This window comes from Phalangium opilio, unplaced genomic scaffold (genome assembly GCF_054372755.1).
Source record: "Phalangium opilio isolate 3A_F unplaced genomic scaffold, DU_Popi_V2 ptg000209l_1, whole genome shotgun sequence".
Lineage (NCBI taxonomy): Eukaryota > Metazoa > Arthropoda > Arachnida > Opiliones > Phalangiidae > Phalangium > Phalangium opilio.
In genome coordinates this window covers 4,326,205-4,343,099 of record NW_028324217.1, presented here as the reverse complement: position 1 = coordinate 4,343,099, position 16,895 = coordinate 4,326,205, and the positions used below count along the sequence as shown (strand labels likewise).

The 16,895-nt window shown below is 36.9% G+C and overlaps 3 protein-coding genes and 1 long non-coding RNA gene across 9 annotated transcripts; 2 read left to right on the top strand and 2 right to left on the bottom strand.

Moving 5' to 3' along the window:
• Positions 1-653: 653 nt before the first annotated feature.
• Positions 654-1,565, bottom strand: LOC149618535 (uncharacterized). Its single transcript, XR_016375133.1, has 2 exons — positions 1,420-1,565; positions 654-1,363 (listed from the first exon to the last, which is right to left on the bottom strand). It is a non-coding gene; the product is annotated as an uncharacterized LOC149618535 (long non-coding RNA).
• Positions 1,566-1,649: 84 nt separating this feature from the next.
• On the bottom strand, positions 1,650-4,908 carry LOC149618534 (putative glutamate receptor). Of its 4 annotated transcripts, XM_089853927.1 has the most exons (9): positions 4,686-4,908; positions 4,526-4,616; positions 3,975-4,139; positions 3,755-3,899; positions 3,472-3,689; positions 2,844-3,130; positions 2,389-2,535; positions 2,176-2,316; positions 1,650-2,106 (listed from the first exon to the last, which is right to left on the bottom strand). In XM_089853927.1, the coding sequence occupies exons 1-9, from the start codon at positions 4,757-4,759 to the stop codon at positions 2,055-2,057; spliced, it is 1,320 nt and encodes a 439-aa protein (XP_089710053.1). In that variant the 5' UTR covers positions 4,760-4,908; the 3' UTR covers positions 1,650-2,054. The 4 variants fall into 4 exon arrangements, 3 of the variants coding, with proteins under 3 accessions (XP_089710053.1, XP_089710054.1, XP_089710052.1); XM_089853926.1 differs by having other exon boundaries at positions 1,651-2,316; XR_016375126.1 differs by lacking the exon at positions 1,650-2,106 and having other exon boundaries at positions 2,177-2,316; positions 2,389-2,495.
• A 2,906-nt stretch (positions 4,909-7,814) lies between these two features.
• LOC149618533 (blastula protease 10-like) lies at positions 7,815-11,125 on the top strand. The gene is made up of 12 exons (XM_089855119.1): positions 7,815-7,926; positions 7,999-8,058; positions 8,205-8,270; positions 8,346-8,517; positions 8,880-9,006; positions 9,094-9,163; positions 9,240-9,434; positions 9,716-9,848; positions 10,203-10,352; positions 10,426-10,529; positions 10,727-10,869; positions 10,947-11,125. Exons 1-12 carry the CDS (start codon positions 7,873-7,875, stop codon positions 11,071-11,073), a joined length of 1,401 nt encoding a protein of 466 aa, XP_089711245.1. The 5' UTR covers positions 7,815-7,872; the 3' UTR covers positions 11,074-11,125.
• A 2,219-nt stretch (positions 11,126-13,344) lies between these two features.
• Positions 13,345-16,736, top strand: LOC149618532 (actin, cytoplasmic 1). 3 transcript variants are annotated; one of them, XM_089854793.1, is made up of 4 exons: positions 13,345-13,479; positions 15,030-15,176; positions 15,283-15,769; positions 15,837-16,736. In XM_089854793.1, exons 2-4 carry the CDS (start codon positions 15,051-15,053, stop codon positions 16,352-16,354), a joined length of 1,131 nt encoding a protein of 376 aa, XP_089710919.1. In that variant the 5' UTR covers positions 13,345-13,479; positions 15,030-15,050; the 3' UTR covers positions 16,355-16,736. The 3 variants fall into 3 exon arrangements, with proteins under 3 accessions (XP_089710919.1, XP_089710920.1, XP_089710921.1); XM_089854794.1 differs by lacking the exon at positions 13,345-13,479 and adding an exon at positions 14,786-14,908; XM_089854795.1 differs by lacking the exon at positions 13,345-13,479 and adding an exon at positions 14,868-14,963.
• The last annotated feature ends 159 nt before the right edge of the window (positions 16,737-16,895 follow it).

Below are 16,895 nucleotides of genomic sequence, written 5' to 3'. Positions count from 1 at the left end.
CGTTCCTTAGACGTTCCCCGTGCCTAACTGCGTTTCTTTCTGACTGATGTCGGTTGGGGAGGAGTTAAAATTCGTGAGGTATTTTGCACGGCCATATTGAATACACCGGGAAAGCTGAAAACCAACAATATGGCTGCCAAAACCGTGGTAAGACTTAGGAGCGCCTGACGTACCCAAAAGAAAGCGGTCTATACCGACATAGAGTGTCAACAACTAACAAAAGGAACAAGCCGCTTAACGACTGATTAAGGAAACTCCCTCAGAAATGGCTACACTATGATATGTAATCCTGCGTCAACTTAGTAATGGAGTTGTATACTTCAGCTTGATTTACTCTGGGCAATAGAAAATTCTCGGTGCATTCGATCGCTTTAATCGGTTATATTTTCAGATAAGTTTTGAAGAACACTGAAAATCTTTAAATAGATAACAAGAAAAAGAAAATTCTAAACTTTTCTGTCTTAAAACAAGAGCAATGTTGGAAAGCTCAGATAATTGTAACAAAAAGCCGTGGAAAATAAGTCCTTTTAAGAATGCGACCACTATAAGCAAATCAATGCAAAATTATACATTTGAGATGGCATAAATGAACACGCAACAAAAAAGACAACCATTAGGAGGGTTTAAGGATACTAAATTGAGTACGGTTAATATTCGGAAACAAATCTGGTTTTATTATCTTTAAAATAACATAGGTTTATAAGTGTGTTTCATAAGTATGACACTTCCTATACTTCGTAATGCTAGAGACATACAGAGAGCTAATTCGAGATTGACGAGAGAATTCACTACACTCGGTTTTTGCAGTTCATCTTCATATTTAGTTTGTACTAAGCCTTTGACAGCACCTCACAAGGCGTCGCTTTAGGAGAATCCGACTTTCACCTACGTTATGTCACTTCATGACAAGCTCCAGTTTGTAACCAGTGACAAACTTATCAAGGAACATATCTTATGAACTTATGGTTTAAACAATAATAATATATATTTAAAATACATATATAAACAAAATTGCTCTCCCTGGGGATATTTAATTTAATTGCTCTTTAAATTAATACAATTCTATCTGGAAGACTAATAATTTTTAAACTTGCATTTTCAAATTATGAATTAGTGATGAATCTTGGCTTCCCGCACTCGGACTAGTTTCTATCTCGTGGTTTTTGTTAATAATTTTCTTTTGCATATTTGGTAGAACAATTACTAAGCATTACCAAATAAGAATACAAGAAAGGGGTATGGGTTTATATCAGGTATAGGTTATTCAATTATAAAGCCAATATTTTGTACGCTAATGCATTGAACAAATAAAATTGGTCAAGTTTAGTTTCTTTCATCTCTTCAGAAGTTAATGGCTGTTCTCCTGTAAGCATTAGCATAAGTTGATAAGACATATTCCATAAGTTTGCCATTGCTTACCGAGAGCTTGTCACGAAGTGACATAGGTAAAACGTCATAGATTCTCGTAAAGCGACGCCTGGAGAGTGGAGAGGCGCTGTCAAAGGCTTAGTAATGCAGACTAAATAGGAAGATGGAACTCCTGCAAAATTAAGCACCGAGTGTAGTACTTCAATTCTCGCTTCCGTCGTTCTCGAACTAGCTGTAAGTCTCTAGCATTACGAAGTATATGAAGTGTTATACTTTTGGAACATATCTTATAAACTTATAGTATTGCTTTAATAAAACCAATTTTTCGGCAACTTCGCTTAATTGTACATGATTTAAAATATTTTATTCATAAAAACAATATGGAAATAAGATTTGATTTACATCTGGTGCAATATTTAACTCTTTATCAATAAGAGTGTGTGTTCATTCATTTCATTTTTTGTTGAGTGGTTAAGGCAGTGTCTAACAGCATTGCTAATTTAACATCAATAATGCGCACATTACCATAGAAGTGAAATAGCACGGTTTCGCAGATCTGAACCGAAATATTCTCTCGTTTGATGGTGTGTTTTGCAGTTTCCTAAATTGTCCGCTAGACGGCTATGAATTGTCTATGAACTCGCCTGGCGTAAAGCTGACTACACAAATTTGAAATTCAAGTAGAATTATTTCGGGATCATGACATTTCCTGATTTTCTCTTTCGTGTTTTCGTGCACCTGGAACATGGACTTATTAATTCAGCTAAGAAAACGATAACTGACAAAGCTAGAAAAGTGCCCCATAACAAAAATATAGCAATCATGTCGTTTAGTCCCAAGTTTTTTTCTTCTTGATCGGCATCGTCCTTGTCAATGCAACGCTCGTAATCCTTGTACATTTCATTCATCCATTTCCACATAAGACCTGTCTCGTAGTAAATGTACAGCCTGTAAGTAAATGAACATTTGTTACTTGCGTGTTATTAGAAAACTGCGGAACTTTATGAAATTGTGTATTACTGAGGATGTCTCTGTCTTTTATTATGCAGAATATGGTTGATTTTATTATTTCTCTGGCGAAGCGATTTTATGATTTTTCTCACGAAAAGATTGAACTGCATGGGATTCTGTGCGTAGTTGAAGCACTTAGTGAGATTTTGTGATTTTCTAAAGCAGATTATGACATTTTTGGGTAATGGCATTTTCTGATTTGACGAAGCACTGAATGAGTTTTTATGATTTTCTGTAGCACTTTCTGAGATTTTGTGATTTACTTAAGAATATTGAATTATTCGTTACAAAAAATTCTGAGGGTTTATGTATTATGAAATTTTAAGTTTCACTTTTTATTAGCTGAAAAACTGGCGGGGTATTGTGCCTCGCTGTTCACTATTAATCTGTTTTCCAGTTTGCATTTACGCTTCAGTGCTAAGCCATTTTTAAGAACTCCTGAGATTATAATTCTGGTTTGTTACCTTTTATTTATCTCATCTTTGACTGTTCTTGGTAAACGTTTGCTCATGGCCCAGTAAATAGGTACTGAAATAACCGATTCTTTCGCCAAATGTACGCTGCCACCTTTACCACCTTGACACATAATCCCCAAGTAGTACTTTAGCGTTGAATCCTCCGTTAATAGCACCGTTTTTCCTTTTACGACTTCCTTGTAGTTCTCCGCAGTGTACATATCTTTCACAACTACGAAACCGTTAGTTTTTATAACCTGTTTACAAACCATCTTCATAGCGTCCAATGGCGATCTCTTCGTAATATAAGTTCAAAATTAGACAGTTACGTTTATCTCAACCATAAGTTCATAAGATATGTTCCATAAGTTTGTCACTGGTTACTGAGAGCTTGTCATGAAGTGACGTAAATAAACGTCATATTTTCTCGTAAAGTGACGCCTGGTGAGACGCTGTCAAAGGTCTTAGTACAGACTAAATAGGAAGATGGACTGCAAAATTAACTGTGTGTAGTCAATTCTCGCTTGTCATTCTCGAACTAGCTCTCAGTAAGTCTCTAGCATTACGAAGTATAGGTAGTGTTATTGTTATGGAAACATATCTTAAACACTTATGTGCCGACGATGGACTTAATTACCCTTAGCAAATCTTCGAACGCGGAACCTTTCCAAACCAAAATCCGTTGACTGCGTTGTTTAGCGAGATCAGCAAGACTATCTATTTGTTCCACTTCCTTGCGAACTGTAAGACTGCTTTTCAATTGTCCGGAAAAGGCGTTCATCAGTGTTAGAACAGAAATGCACCAAGTGATTAGCATGAAACGTGGAATTCCGCTTCTCGGGTCTCTAGGTGATGCTAAAAAAACGCATTTTGTTACGCCTATTTTAATTTTTTGGGTGAACATTTCTAAATTGATTCACCTTCAGAGAAAAATGCTGCTAAGTAGTCCCACGAATACCCGAACCATGTAGATATTGTATTGGTTCTGTTTTTACTAAACAGTTTATCAGCCAGAGTTGCAGTGGACACCATAGATATAACAGACAGAAAAATTGCTAGCCAGACCTTATTAAAAATGGAAACAGAATTTAAACTGCGAACAAGAATTGCATGTATTTTCGAGAGCTACGGAAAACTTGCTTCTTTGTTAAATGCCGTCAGATATCCAAACATATCATCGTTGGATTCTTGAGCTTTGCCACCTGACAGTATCATCAGAGTTCCAGTGTAAATTGGAAAGGAAAAGTCCACAACTTCTATTCGAGTTGAACTAGCGGCTGTTGGAATTACAATCATATCAGATTCCTAAATAAAATACGTGGGTTTAGTGGCGTTGGACCCGTTGGTTTTCGTTGTAAAAATATTGCTTTACAGCTTAGGTGTTTCTGATAAGTCTGCCATGAATTAAGGGTTATGCTCTATGAGAAAACAATTTTGAGTAGAAAAATGTAATTTTTATCTCCATTTTGCCCTAAGGGACACTGTTTTCGAGTTTAGATTGGTCAAAGTATTTTATGGTTGACCCCTTAACTCATAGACAATAATTGCTAATGTAACTAAGGGGTTTTCTCTAAAACACTCAAATCGTAACTCGAAAACAGTGGCCTGGGCGGAAAAATGTCATAAAACATTTTGGACTGAAAACTGATTCTATAGCAGAATAATCAGAAACGCCCTGTAAAATTCAGTACATCGCTTTGTAGCATTCCAATTAATCCAGTCCAATTTCCATCTGGTTGTTTACTACCCCATCCCATTATTTTGGATGAGACCAGTTCGTACCTATGGATTAAAAATTTGTTTGTTTAGTATAGTCCACTTTTCTGCATATTTCATGTTTCTAGAGCTTACGTAAAATTCATTGATCTAGCCACGTCGTTGATCATATGTGCTATAGCACCGAATGGAACTCCATTTTTATCCATCTCTATCCATGGAAGAGTCTGTAAAAATTTAAATTAAATTTAATGTTTTTCTTGACTTCACTTGGTCTTTCTAAAGACCTTTGCAGACTATACAACTTTTGATTCGACTATAGATTTGAGTCAGCGAAAATTGTTCGGAGAATTGGTGATTCAACTTGTTCAACTTCTGTTCCGACGTACCAACGTTTACTCAACTCAAGTTGACTCATATAAATCAGTCAAAAAGTTGTAGCGTCTGAAAAGGTCTTAAGAATCGCTAGGAATTTAAAGGATTTGATGAAACAATTTAACGAATTTAGTATTTTGTGTAAAATACTTCAATTTAATCTTTTAAATATATTTACTTGGAGAAAACCTAAACGATAAGTGCTCTTACGAATTTCTTCCATTTCAAACTCTAGTGAAGAACTGAAGAACTGATTCATTTATAAAGGAACTACTCTCTGAGATATTTTATGAACAAAAATATTTGCTGACCAAATTATACGAATTAAAGAGGTGACTGCATTAAAATTCGGTAAACGTCTTGAGAATTCGTAAATAATAATAATATGTATAAAAAATAAATAATATAAATTTCGCGTCAGAGTAGAACTTTTAAAAACTACTAATTTTTATAAACGGCATTTTTTGGTTGTTATTCTGTATTTCCAAAAGTGGATTAAGCCGTGAAGTATAATTTTCTCCAGTCCTAATTGGCATCAGTTTAAAAAATTCGGCAAGCTACAATACCGCTAGTGATAGGTATTAGAACTACATATATTTCCAGTTAGTCTAGCCCGTTCCTTAGATTCCCTCAGTGAGTTTGCTACTCAAGGATGCCGATCTCTATACTGATGCCTGTTGGGGTGGAGCTAAATTGGTGAGGTATTTTTCACGGCCATATTGAATACACCGGGAAAGCTGAAAACCAACAATATGGCTGACAAAACCGTGGTAAGACTTAGGAGGGCCTGACGTACGTCAAATGTAAGCGCTGTATTTGGTAGGTGTAGTTGCTCTGCTTACTGACTGGTTTTGGCTGGGTCCCAGAAGTACCTCTCGTAAATCCAGGAATATATACATCTAATAGAAATAATTTTGCCTCCTATGTTAATTTGTGAGCGGGTTTTATGGGCCAGGCTTGAGTTCTATCCGTCACGCCTCATAATTCTGAGGTGTGATTTTATTGGTTGCAAGCAAGGTGAATTCCTAGGCGTGCGCAAGCTGCAACGCGCAACAAGATAGATTATTGACGAGTTAAAATTCTTCATACATAATGATTAGTCTAGCTCATCCCACAAAATCCGCGCCTAAATACTTTGAGAAATGGCTACATAATTCCTGCGTATACTTAGTAATGGAGTTGTATACTTCTGCTTGATTTACTCTTGGAAATACAAAATTGTCACTGCACTCGATAACTTTAGTCGGGTGTGTTTTCAGTAAAGTTTTGAAGAACACTGAAAATCTTTAGATAAATAAATAGAAAAACTAAATTCAAAACTTTTTTGTCTTAACTTTACGAAAGCACATGCAATGTTGGAAAGCTCCGACGATTGTAACATAAAGCCTTTGAAAATAAATCCTTCTGAGAATGATACGATTATGAGCAAATCAATGCAAAATTATACTTTTGAGACCGTATGAATGAACCCGCAATAAAAATTACAACTGTTAGGCGGGTTTAAGGAACAATTTTCGGAAAGAAATCTTATTCAGTTCTGATTAATTTCATTATCTTTATAATAACAATAATATTAAATAAAATATATATATGCAAAAATGATCCCCCAGGGAGATATTTAATTTAATTGGTATTAAAACTAATACAGTAATAGCTGGAAGACAAAATATTTTTAAATTGGCATTTTCAAATTATGAATTAGTTACGAATCTTGGCTTCCGCACTCGGACCAGTTTCTATCTTATTGTTTTTGTTAATGATTTCCGTTTGCGTATTTGTTGGAACAATTACCAAGCATTACCAAATAAGAATACAAGAAAGGGGTATAGTTTATATCAAGTATAGGCTATTCAATTATAAAGACAATATTTTGTACGCTAGTGCAGTATTTTGTTTAATATTGATTTGGTATTGAAAAAAAATAAAAAAAATGGGTCGAAGCTTAGTAATGTGTTTAGTTTCCAGTTAATGGCTTTTCTCCTGTTAGTATTACTAGACGTATATAATACTTCTCTTCGAGAGAAGTATGCCACAAAGCATGGTAATAGTTGTAACAAGATTCTTCTCAACATCATTCCCAACATTTATTATAACAAGGTTACTGAACTGAATCACATAGGCGATAAATAGTTCCCTCGTCATTATTAGTCTATTAGCGCTGCTTAACTATTTGCCAAGGCGCATGCGCGCGCTTGTGTGTTAATTTTTGTTACAGCACTTCAAGACAATCAAGGTTTGTGGGTTAATTGATTGCTGAGGATTTAGTACCAAACTGTTCTAGAATTCACCCTCCCACGGTGCGATTCCCATCTGAAGCAAAAAAAAAGAGTCAACCTGGAAATAATAACTAAAGGAAAGACTACAGAGTGTCATCCTTCTTCTATTATCCCCTTCTGATTCTATACCGTGACGTAAGTTTCTTCTGTAAAGTCAGTGGATTTGCCACGGGTTTGGTTCTCGTTTGGATATTGTGGTTGTGAAAGGGGGACCATTCAAAGGTACAATTATGGCGCTAGTTTGTTAATTATTTTACACACCAAGATATTTTCAGTGCACATATTGTTAATTTCACTCAGTTCTGAACCATTTCTAGTTTCCGTAGCTGAGGAACGTTTTGAAATTAAACTCAGCTGCGTGAAACCACGGTATCAAATTGCAATTAGTTATGTGGCAAAATAAGCTAAGGGTACCCGTTTTTTTTTCACTACCTTATCTAAAGTAATAAATTTATTTGAAAGATAAAGTTTGAGAGGCCCCAAATTACGAATTTTCTTCGAACTACGTTTTTAATTAATAAAGTGTACCCTTATGGATGGTGACATTGACATTGACATCCCCAAAAAGTAATGAGGGTTATAAATCAAATGGTATTACAAGGTAGGTACGCAGGTCAGTGTAGTGAACGTAACCAAACCGTTCAGGTGAGCTCTTTGGAATCATCGAGAAAATGCTACAACTTTGGAGATACGTGGTTATTTTAACGTGCTTTTTGAGTGTTATGGTAAAATGTTTTTTATTAAACCTTTTGTAGAACTTAACTAATTTAGATTAAATATTTTTAATTTTAATTTAGCCCTGGTCAAAATTTGTGGCTATGAGTGAAGACTTCAATTTTACTTCGATCCTAACAAAGGTAATAACATAAATTTCTTAGGAAATTAAGCATAACAAAACTATTAAGAGTATACGGAGTGTCATCCTTCTTCTATTATCCCCTTCTGTCTGTTTGTATTCCTTATGTTAGGCCTACTTATGGTTTAAACTATATATTTTTTTTAGTATGGCAGTCAAGCTATTGAAGAAGGTGAAACGTTGGATGATAGTATAGATTCTATTGCAGCCCAGGTAACCCTAAAGTTAAATTACGAAGCGTTTGTGAGTCAATTATTTACGGTGCAAACATAAAACTTGTCTTCGCAGATCAAGATTTTTGGTGGTAACCCTAAAATGACTGAAAATGGGGATCTTATAGTTGACGGAGATGTGGCGACAGAACCAAACCCTGATGAAAATGATATAACCGGACGTAAAGCGGTTTCGAATCCTAGTTTAGTCTGGCCGGATAGAACTATTCCTTACGAATTTCACTCAAGTATTTATGAAATTAACTTTTATCAAAACCAGGGTTTTATTGGGTTTTACTGGGTTTTAGTAAAAAAAAAGTCTTAAAATGTTTCATAAAAAATAATAAATATTATTAAATAACACTTTAAAAGTTGAAACAACAAATATCTTAAACTTATCTTTAAAATTAAATTATTCTAGCATTCAAATTCATCAAAATTGAGTATCTTAGTGATGGGTTTTACTAAGTTGGTTTTTTATGGTGGGTTTTTTAATTCGAATTCTGATCAAAACCCTGTAACAAATGTTGCAATGTCCATGCCATATACGGTTTTCATGATAAATCTGCTATAATCTTATTGGCCAATTTCTAACCCTTTTTTAAAACAGAAATTGATCCAAAAGTTCAAAAACTTATCGAAAAGGCTATCGAACATTGGGAGACTCATACCTGCATTAAGTTTGTCCCCAGAACTCTACACCCGTGGTATTTACTCTTTAGAAGTGACCTTAATGGGTACGTAATAGTCTGCTACCACGAACTTTCTTATTTTTCTTATTTCAATTATCTAATAATAATGCCTTGAAAATGATTTCGTTATAGGTGCTATTCTTTCATCGGTAAACAGTTAACAATTGGACAAGATGTCTCCTTAGGAGCAGGCTGTAATGATGTATAACATCTCTTCTTGATTTATAATGTATTTTGTAAATTTGATTGAACTTTGTTGAATCAACATTATTTTATAGTTATTCATCGCTATTCACGAAATTGGTCACGCTGTTGGATTTTACCATGAACAAGCTAGAAGTGACAGGGGGGAATACGCGGTATATCTTCCTGAAAACGTGTCACCCAACCAGAACAGTCAGTTCACGATGCAAACTGACCAAAACTACGGTGTCAAGTATGATTTTGGATCAATCATGCATTACTCTTCCATGGTAAGTGAAAACAATGGTTACTTAAGCCCACGGGTTTAAGATTTTATTGGTGAACATTTGAAACATACGTTGAACATTACGGTGTTGCAGTTTACAATATGTTTTAAAGTAGTACTTAACTTGAAGAGTAATTCGTTTATTAAAATATTATTCTTAAAAATATACTGTTAAGATTTACAATTTTTGACCATGTCTAAGAAGGTCAGGAAAGATCTGGAATAGTCATGGAATTTGAATCTAATCATTTGTATCTAATTGTTTCTCGTCACCACTGGTTTAAGGCGTTTAGCAAGGAACCGTTTAAGAAGAACACTTTAGTAACGAAAAATCCACATGATCAGCGATTAATGGGGAAATATACTGGTCTTACATTTAGAGATCGCAAAATAGCAAATACACTATATCACTGCGATGGTAATAATTTCTAACTTTAAACAGTGAGCAAGTATAAGAAGGAGAATCAAAGGGAAGGTAACTATATAACGGCACAGCCCGATATCTCTCTTACGCTCACCTACCTCGGCGCACAGTCGAGGCGCCACGCGTCACGTGACCCGTAAAGAATACTTCTCTGATTTATCTTTCCTCTCTGTTGCGGCGATTGTGCATGCTCACCGCTACCGACCCACAGCTCGGTACGGGTTTTGAATGCACAGGGGCTGAAGGAGAATTCGGTCTCTCAGAGTCTCCTCCTCATACGTTCTCATTGCTTTAAATAAAGCTGTTATAGATGAAATTAAGAATTTATAAATTATAAATTTACGATAGAAAAATGTCCAAATCGTGGAAAAGTTGAGTGTCAGAATACGGGATACTTAAAACCACAACCTGCTGGAAAAGAAAGCGAGGATTGTTCGTGCGATTGTCCAAATGGTACATCAGGAGACCTTTGTGAAAAAATATCTGGCGAATATTATGGTACGCGTTAATGAATAAGGTGAAAAATTCATTTTCAGTTAATTGGTACTGGTTTTATTTTTATTTTTAACAGATCCACCTGTTTGTGGTAAAAACGTAACCGAACCCGAAACAATTCAAACACCAAACTATCCGGAACGTCTGAAACCAAATGAAGACTGCAGTTGGTGGATTCAGGTATATCATGTAGTTACACAAACGCAAATACAAATAATACAAAGTGTCAGTGAGGTGCCCGAAATTATGTTTATGGTGTACGCCAAGTCTTATATCCTTTCTCCTTAACTTCTTTTGTTGACCAATCAGCGCTCTACTTTAACATCACATTATCTTTTTCATTGACTTGTTAAAATTTATATTTTTCCCTGAAATAGGCACCGACTGGAAAAAAGGTTCGCGTCGAATTTCTAGATTTCAGTTTTGCTCCTCGATTAAATCGTACGGACCACGTGTACAATGGAGTTTGTTGTTACGAACGAGTAGAGATTCGAACTCAAGACCGATACCGTGGAGAAATGTAAGCTTGTGAATTATGCTGGGAATGGTTTATTTTATCATCTGTATTGTACACGCGTGATATCTTTGTCTTTGTAGATATTGTGGTGAAGACATTGCCAAGGGCAAGATAATGGAGTCTGCTACCCAAGATTTTGTTATTTTAATCACGGCGAACAACCAGATGAAGGGGCGTGGTTTACAGGCTAAGGTTGATTTCATTTGAATCACAGAAAGCTGTATTTTTGGTTTATTTGGTGGTTCATGGTATATTGATTTATTATTTTTCTACGTTTTGAATAAGAAAAATTATAATAAAATACATTGTTCACTGTGTTATAACATAATTTCATATAACCGAATTACACACGCGGTCTAAATAGTTCCCTCATCATTACTCTATTGCCAAGGCGCATGCATGCGCTTGCGGATTAATTTTTGTCCCACGTCATAACAATCAAGGTTTGTGGGTTAATTGATTGCTGCATTGGGATTTAGTAAATACCAAACAGTTATAGAATTCACCCCGCTGTGCGATAGCTACTCATCTGATATTTGATGAGCTGGAGATAAAACAGAAAGGCCCAGGTGACCCTGGGAAGAATTATGTTATGTAACTAGAGCATTAAGAGGATACAGAGTGTCACACTTCATCAATTATCCCCTTCTGATATAGTTCAAGGCACTAGTAACTTTAAAAACACGTCTTGATTTTTTTTAATTAAAAAATATAAGTAGATATTAAAATTGGTCAAGTAAATATGACTCGAGCCGGTTGCTTATGGAAAATCTACATAAAGTCAATTAACAATTTTGAAATGAAACGTCTGTGGCAACCCTGAAAAAGAAAAGGTGAAAACCTAGCTGGTGTGGTTTAACCTTATTAGATTTGTAGAAATATTCGGTACACATCACACTCTTTCGTCCCTTGAGGTTAAAAATAGCACCAGGTCGGGAATGAGCTGGGAAAAAAACGGAACCCCCGCTTTTTTAGTTTTCAATCTAAACTTAGAAAAAGATGAAAAATTAGTGGGAGTTTTTAAAAGAAACAAGATGTGATCAGTAGTGAAGGTGGTGCTACTCGTATTTTATTTGATTGATCTAGAAACTGCGCGGGTGTGAATTATAATTGGATTACTAATTAATGCCATTTTCTAGTGGAGGTTTCCATGGAGTAATTTTATTGGATTGGGATTAGTTTTCTCTGCTTTACATCGTTAATATTGATTGCTCCATGGTCGTAAATCAAAGTGAATATTGCTCCATGTTCGTGGATTGATTGCCAGAAACCAATTGGGAAACTGCATAAAAGGATGCAAGCGAATATAAAGTGAAGGGTTTCTGGGTTCTGAGGCGCTCCAACAATTATAAAAGGGTTCTGAAACGCTCCGACAATTATAAATGGGTTCATAAGCGCTCGGATAATCATGAAAGGGTTCCGAAACGCTCCGACAATTATGAAAGGGTTCCGAAACGGTCCGACAATAATGAAAGGGTTCTGAAGCGCTCCAACAACTATATAGTGGTTGTTAATGGGGTATAAGCCCCCAACGCGAGTATAAATTGGGGTTTAAGCCCTCAAACACGAGAATAAATTGGGGTTTAAGCCCTCAAACACGAGAATAAATTGGGGTTTAAGCGTCCCAACATGAGTATAAAAGGGGTTTAAGCTCTCCAACACAAGCATAAATGCGGTTTAAGCCCTCCAACACTAGTATAGTAGCCCTCAAGCACGGATATAAATTGGGGTTTAAGCCCTCCAACACTAGTATAGAAGCCCTCAAACACGGATATAAATTGGGGTTTAAGCACTAAAACAAAAGTATAAATGGGGTTTTAAGCGCTAATAAAGGTCCAACATTCAACATAAATTCTTATTCTTAAAAATTCGGTACATTTTCGTAGGTATGTGTCTGTGTTTTTCTTAGAAACATCCAACACCGCAAAACTAAAATATTTCCAAGTTTATTTTTACGAGTATGCGAAGGGCGCTCTCTGTAAATTCTTCGAGAAGATACTTGTACCGCTGATGAACTAGTAAAGAATCTTACATGTCTCCAAAAAGAGGTTTAACGATAATTTCGATGAGAGTAGTACCATAAGTTTATAAGATATGTTTCCATAAGTATAACACTACCTATACAAGTTCGTAATGCTAGAGACTTACAGCTCGAGCTAGTTGAAGGGAGAACGACGGAAGCGAGTCAATTGAAGTCCTACACTCGGTGGTGGTTAATTTTGTAGGACCAAGTTCCATCTAGGTCCTATTTAGTCTGAACTTACTAAGCCCAAATTTGACAGCAGCGCCTCACCAGGCTTATGTCGCTTTACCCTGAATCTATGACCTACTTCAATCACTTCAAAATTACAAGCTCCAGTTTCTAAGTTACCAGTGACAAACTTATCATGGAACATATATTATGAACTTATGATAATACTTGTATTTTGTAGGAGAAGCGAGTGCGAGTGTAGGCCTTGAAAGAAGACTAAAAAATGATGTAGTACGACGTCACCAGCATCAAACGACATATAAAGCTAATGCTCTTCTTATCCAAAGTCTTTCACTCCCGCACTTTCATTCTCACCGGAGTAGAAGCTCGTCTGTCTGTCTGCACGGAACACCTTGTGCTCGGTACGATTATCTCTTCTTATTTATTGGATTACTGTGTTGTTATATTAGTCGTGTTTTAATTTGATCGCAATGGATTATTCTCGCTTTTGGTAATGTATTGCAGGCGTGGACTAGGACAGTGTGGGTTGGTCTCTGAAGTTTGGAGAGTAATTGGGGATGTTTTGTTCTTAAACGGGAGTTCATGGTTCAATTTTAGGATAGATTTTTTTATTATGATTTATGGTTTTGTCAAATGAATTTTATTTTTCTCAGATTAACAATTTTTCAATTATTAATTTTCGTCAAATTAATCCGCTTGTTCCCATTTCTTCAAATTAATGCACCCTTTTCCCATTTAGTCAAATTAATCCACTGTTCCCGTTTCGCCAAAATATCCTTTCGTTAGCTATTCCGAGGGGCGATTGTCTTACCTATTACGGGTTACTTCTAATAATTTTGTCTCTGTAATCGATGTACTTTAGCTAGACGTACAGCAATTACACCAATCACGCTCAGTGGCGTACCCCTTGATCAGTTTTAAATCCAAATCCCAAACTTTCAAGTACAATTAGCTCAAAAAAACCTTTCAATTAACGTTACTTGTGCCGAAAAAATTAACTGTTTTCATTTGAGTTGAGGCGCGAACCCCTCTATAGATGGGGTTAAGGGAAACATCATTTTAACCATGAAAGGACATGTTGACAAGCACTTCTCATCCCATGTCGTATGTCATATTGATCTATTGCATGAGCCACTTTTGACATCAGCAAATAACTATGTCATTATTCGTGTTTATGTAAGTACCACCCCCACTAGTTGTTTCATTGACGATTTTAGGCGATACTTAACTGACTGACTAATTTGAACTCGAAACTTCAGGGAAATAAATTGGGGTGAAAAATTATCTTATTTCTCGCCAGATACCGAGGTCCGTTTGTTTAAAAAAACCAGGGGAAGCTACATTTGTCTAAATATTTACTTGCCTAAACTTCGCTTTAAGGTTTGGCAGAGTTTCAGTGACGTCTTGAAGAAGGTATCAGCTAGTATTAGGTGCTGGATGTGGTGTGTGGTTGCCTTCAATTTATTTTTTATTTTCGCGCGCGTGTTATAGGGATCGCTATTTAGAGCGTAAGGTCTCCAAAGCAAGCATCCACCCTCGCCAATGTAACCCCCCATTCCCCCCTTCCCGCCAAAGGAACGATTTGGCCCGAGTTTATTTTGCGTCCCCCGCCTAACCATCTAGGGATATGGCTGTATGTTTTTCCGATTTCGAAAACCGCGGTTGACTCTATTTTTGGCAACCCTCTCCTCTCTCTCTTCTCAAAGATTTCCAAGCTCAGGGTTCCGCGACCGCCTTTGAAGAGCGACTTCGAGTAAAGGAACCTTTTAGTTTGTCTTGAGGAGAGAGAGACGGTCTTTGCGAGGGTGGTTTGGTCTCGTGCTGTTTCTGGTAGGCGGCTTGTTAAGTGGCTTAAACCCAAAAGCAATTACTTCTAAGTTTCGAGGTTCTTACGGTGTTTACTTCTCAAAGATTGCTTGATTAATTTCTGGGTTATTGATTTTCCTTACAGTTAATTACAATCTAAGTCAATATGTGTGACGACGAAGTTGCTGCTCTCGTTGTGGACAATGGTTCCGGTATGTGCAAGGCCGGTTTTGCCGGAGATGACGCTCCCCGAGCTGTCTTCCCCTCCATCGTTGGCCGTCCCAGGCATCAAGTAATTATACCTCTTTAACATTTTGTTAATTAGTGGTTAATGTATAAGCTACAGAGTTAATAGAATTTTTGGTAGGATTAACGCTTTAAATTTCTCATTCTTCTAGGGTGTCATGGTCGGTATGGGTCAAAAGGATTCCTACGTAGGAGATGAAGCCCAAAGCAAGAGAGGTATCTTAACACTCAAGTACCCCATCGAGCACGGAATCGTCACCAACTGGGATGACATGGAGAAGATCTGGCATCACACCTTCTACAACGAATTGCGTGTTGCCCCCGAGGAGCACCCCGTCCTCTTGACCGAGGCTCCCCTCAACCCCAAGGCTAACAGGGAAAAGATGACCCAAATCATGTTTGAGACCTTCAATACCCCCGCCATGTATGTCGCCATCCAGGCTGTCCTCTCCCTCTACGCCTCTGGTCGTACCACCGGTATCGTCATGGACTCCGGTGATGGTGTCACTCACACCGTCCCCATTTATGAAGGTTACGCTCTCCCCCACGCCATCCTCCGTTTGGACTTGGCTGGCCGTGACTTGACCGATTACCTCATGAAGATCCTCACCGAGCGTGGTTACTCTTTCACCACCACCGGTATTGTTTAAAACTTTAAATCCCAATAATTCTACTTATTAACAGCCGCGATTTTCAAACATTACAGCTGAGCGGGAAATTGTCCGTGACATCAAGGAGAAGCTTTGTTACGTCGCCTTGGACTTCGAGCAGGAAATGGGCACCGCCGCTACCTCCTCTTCTCTCGAGAAGTCTTACGAGCTTCCCGACGGTCAAGTTATCACAATCGGTAACGAGAGGTTCCGTTGCCCAGAAGCTCTCTTCCAACCTTCCTTCTTGGGTATGGAATCTTGCGGTATCCACGAAACCGCCTTCAACTCCATCATGAAGTGCGACATTGATATCCGTAAGGATCTCTACGCCAACAACGTCTTGTCCGGTGGTACCACCATGTACCCCGGTATCGCTGATAGGATGCAAAAGGAAATCACCTCCTTGGCTCCCAGCACCATGAAGATCAAGATCATCGCCCCACCGGAGAGGAAATACTCCGTATGGATCGGTGGTTCCATCTTGGCTTCTTTGTCTACCTTCCAACAGATGTGGATCTCTAAGCAAGAGTACGATGAGTCCGGACCCAGCATTGTCCACCGTAAATGCTTCTAAACATTCGAAGCGATATAAAATCACACGCGTATTAAATCGTAACACATTCTGCCGCTTTTTCGTTATTCGGCCTAATATTAAAAATGTTCAAAAAATGATTTTTAACCTCATCTTCTGATGGAACTTTAATTTTGTAGAAAAAAAAAACCAAATCGATAATATATTATTTCATTATTTATTATTAACCGAATTTTTTCCATGAAAACTGTCACCAATTTAGTCGTAATTATTCAGAAGTCAGACTGAATGGTTGTATTATTATACTTTGTGCTATTGTTTACCAATTTTAATTAATATAATATCGATTAATCAGCGCGGTTTACAATGTCATTAAAGAGGCTGCGGCTTTGCTGTCAGTGATATAACATTTTTTTAAATGAAACGATTTTCGACTTTAATTTTACATCGTTATAAGCTTACAATTTTTCCTTACTTTAATAGTATTCAGAAATAGGTAGACTTAAGTTTATGAAGTTTCTGATATCGAAACAATATTTTCCTCAATTTTACATCATTCAGAAAAAAATAGGATTAAGTTTTT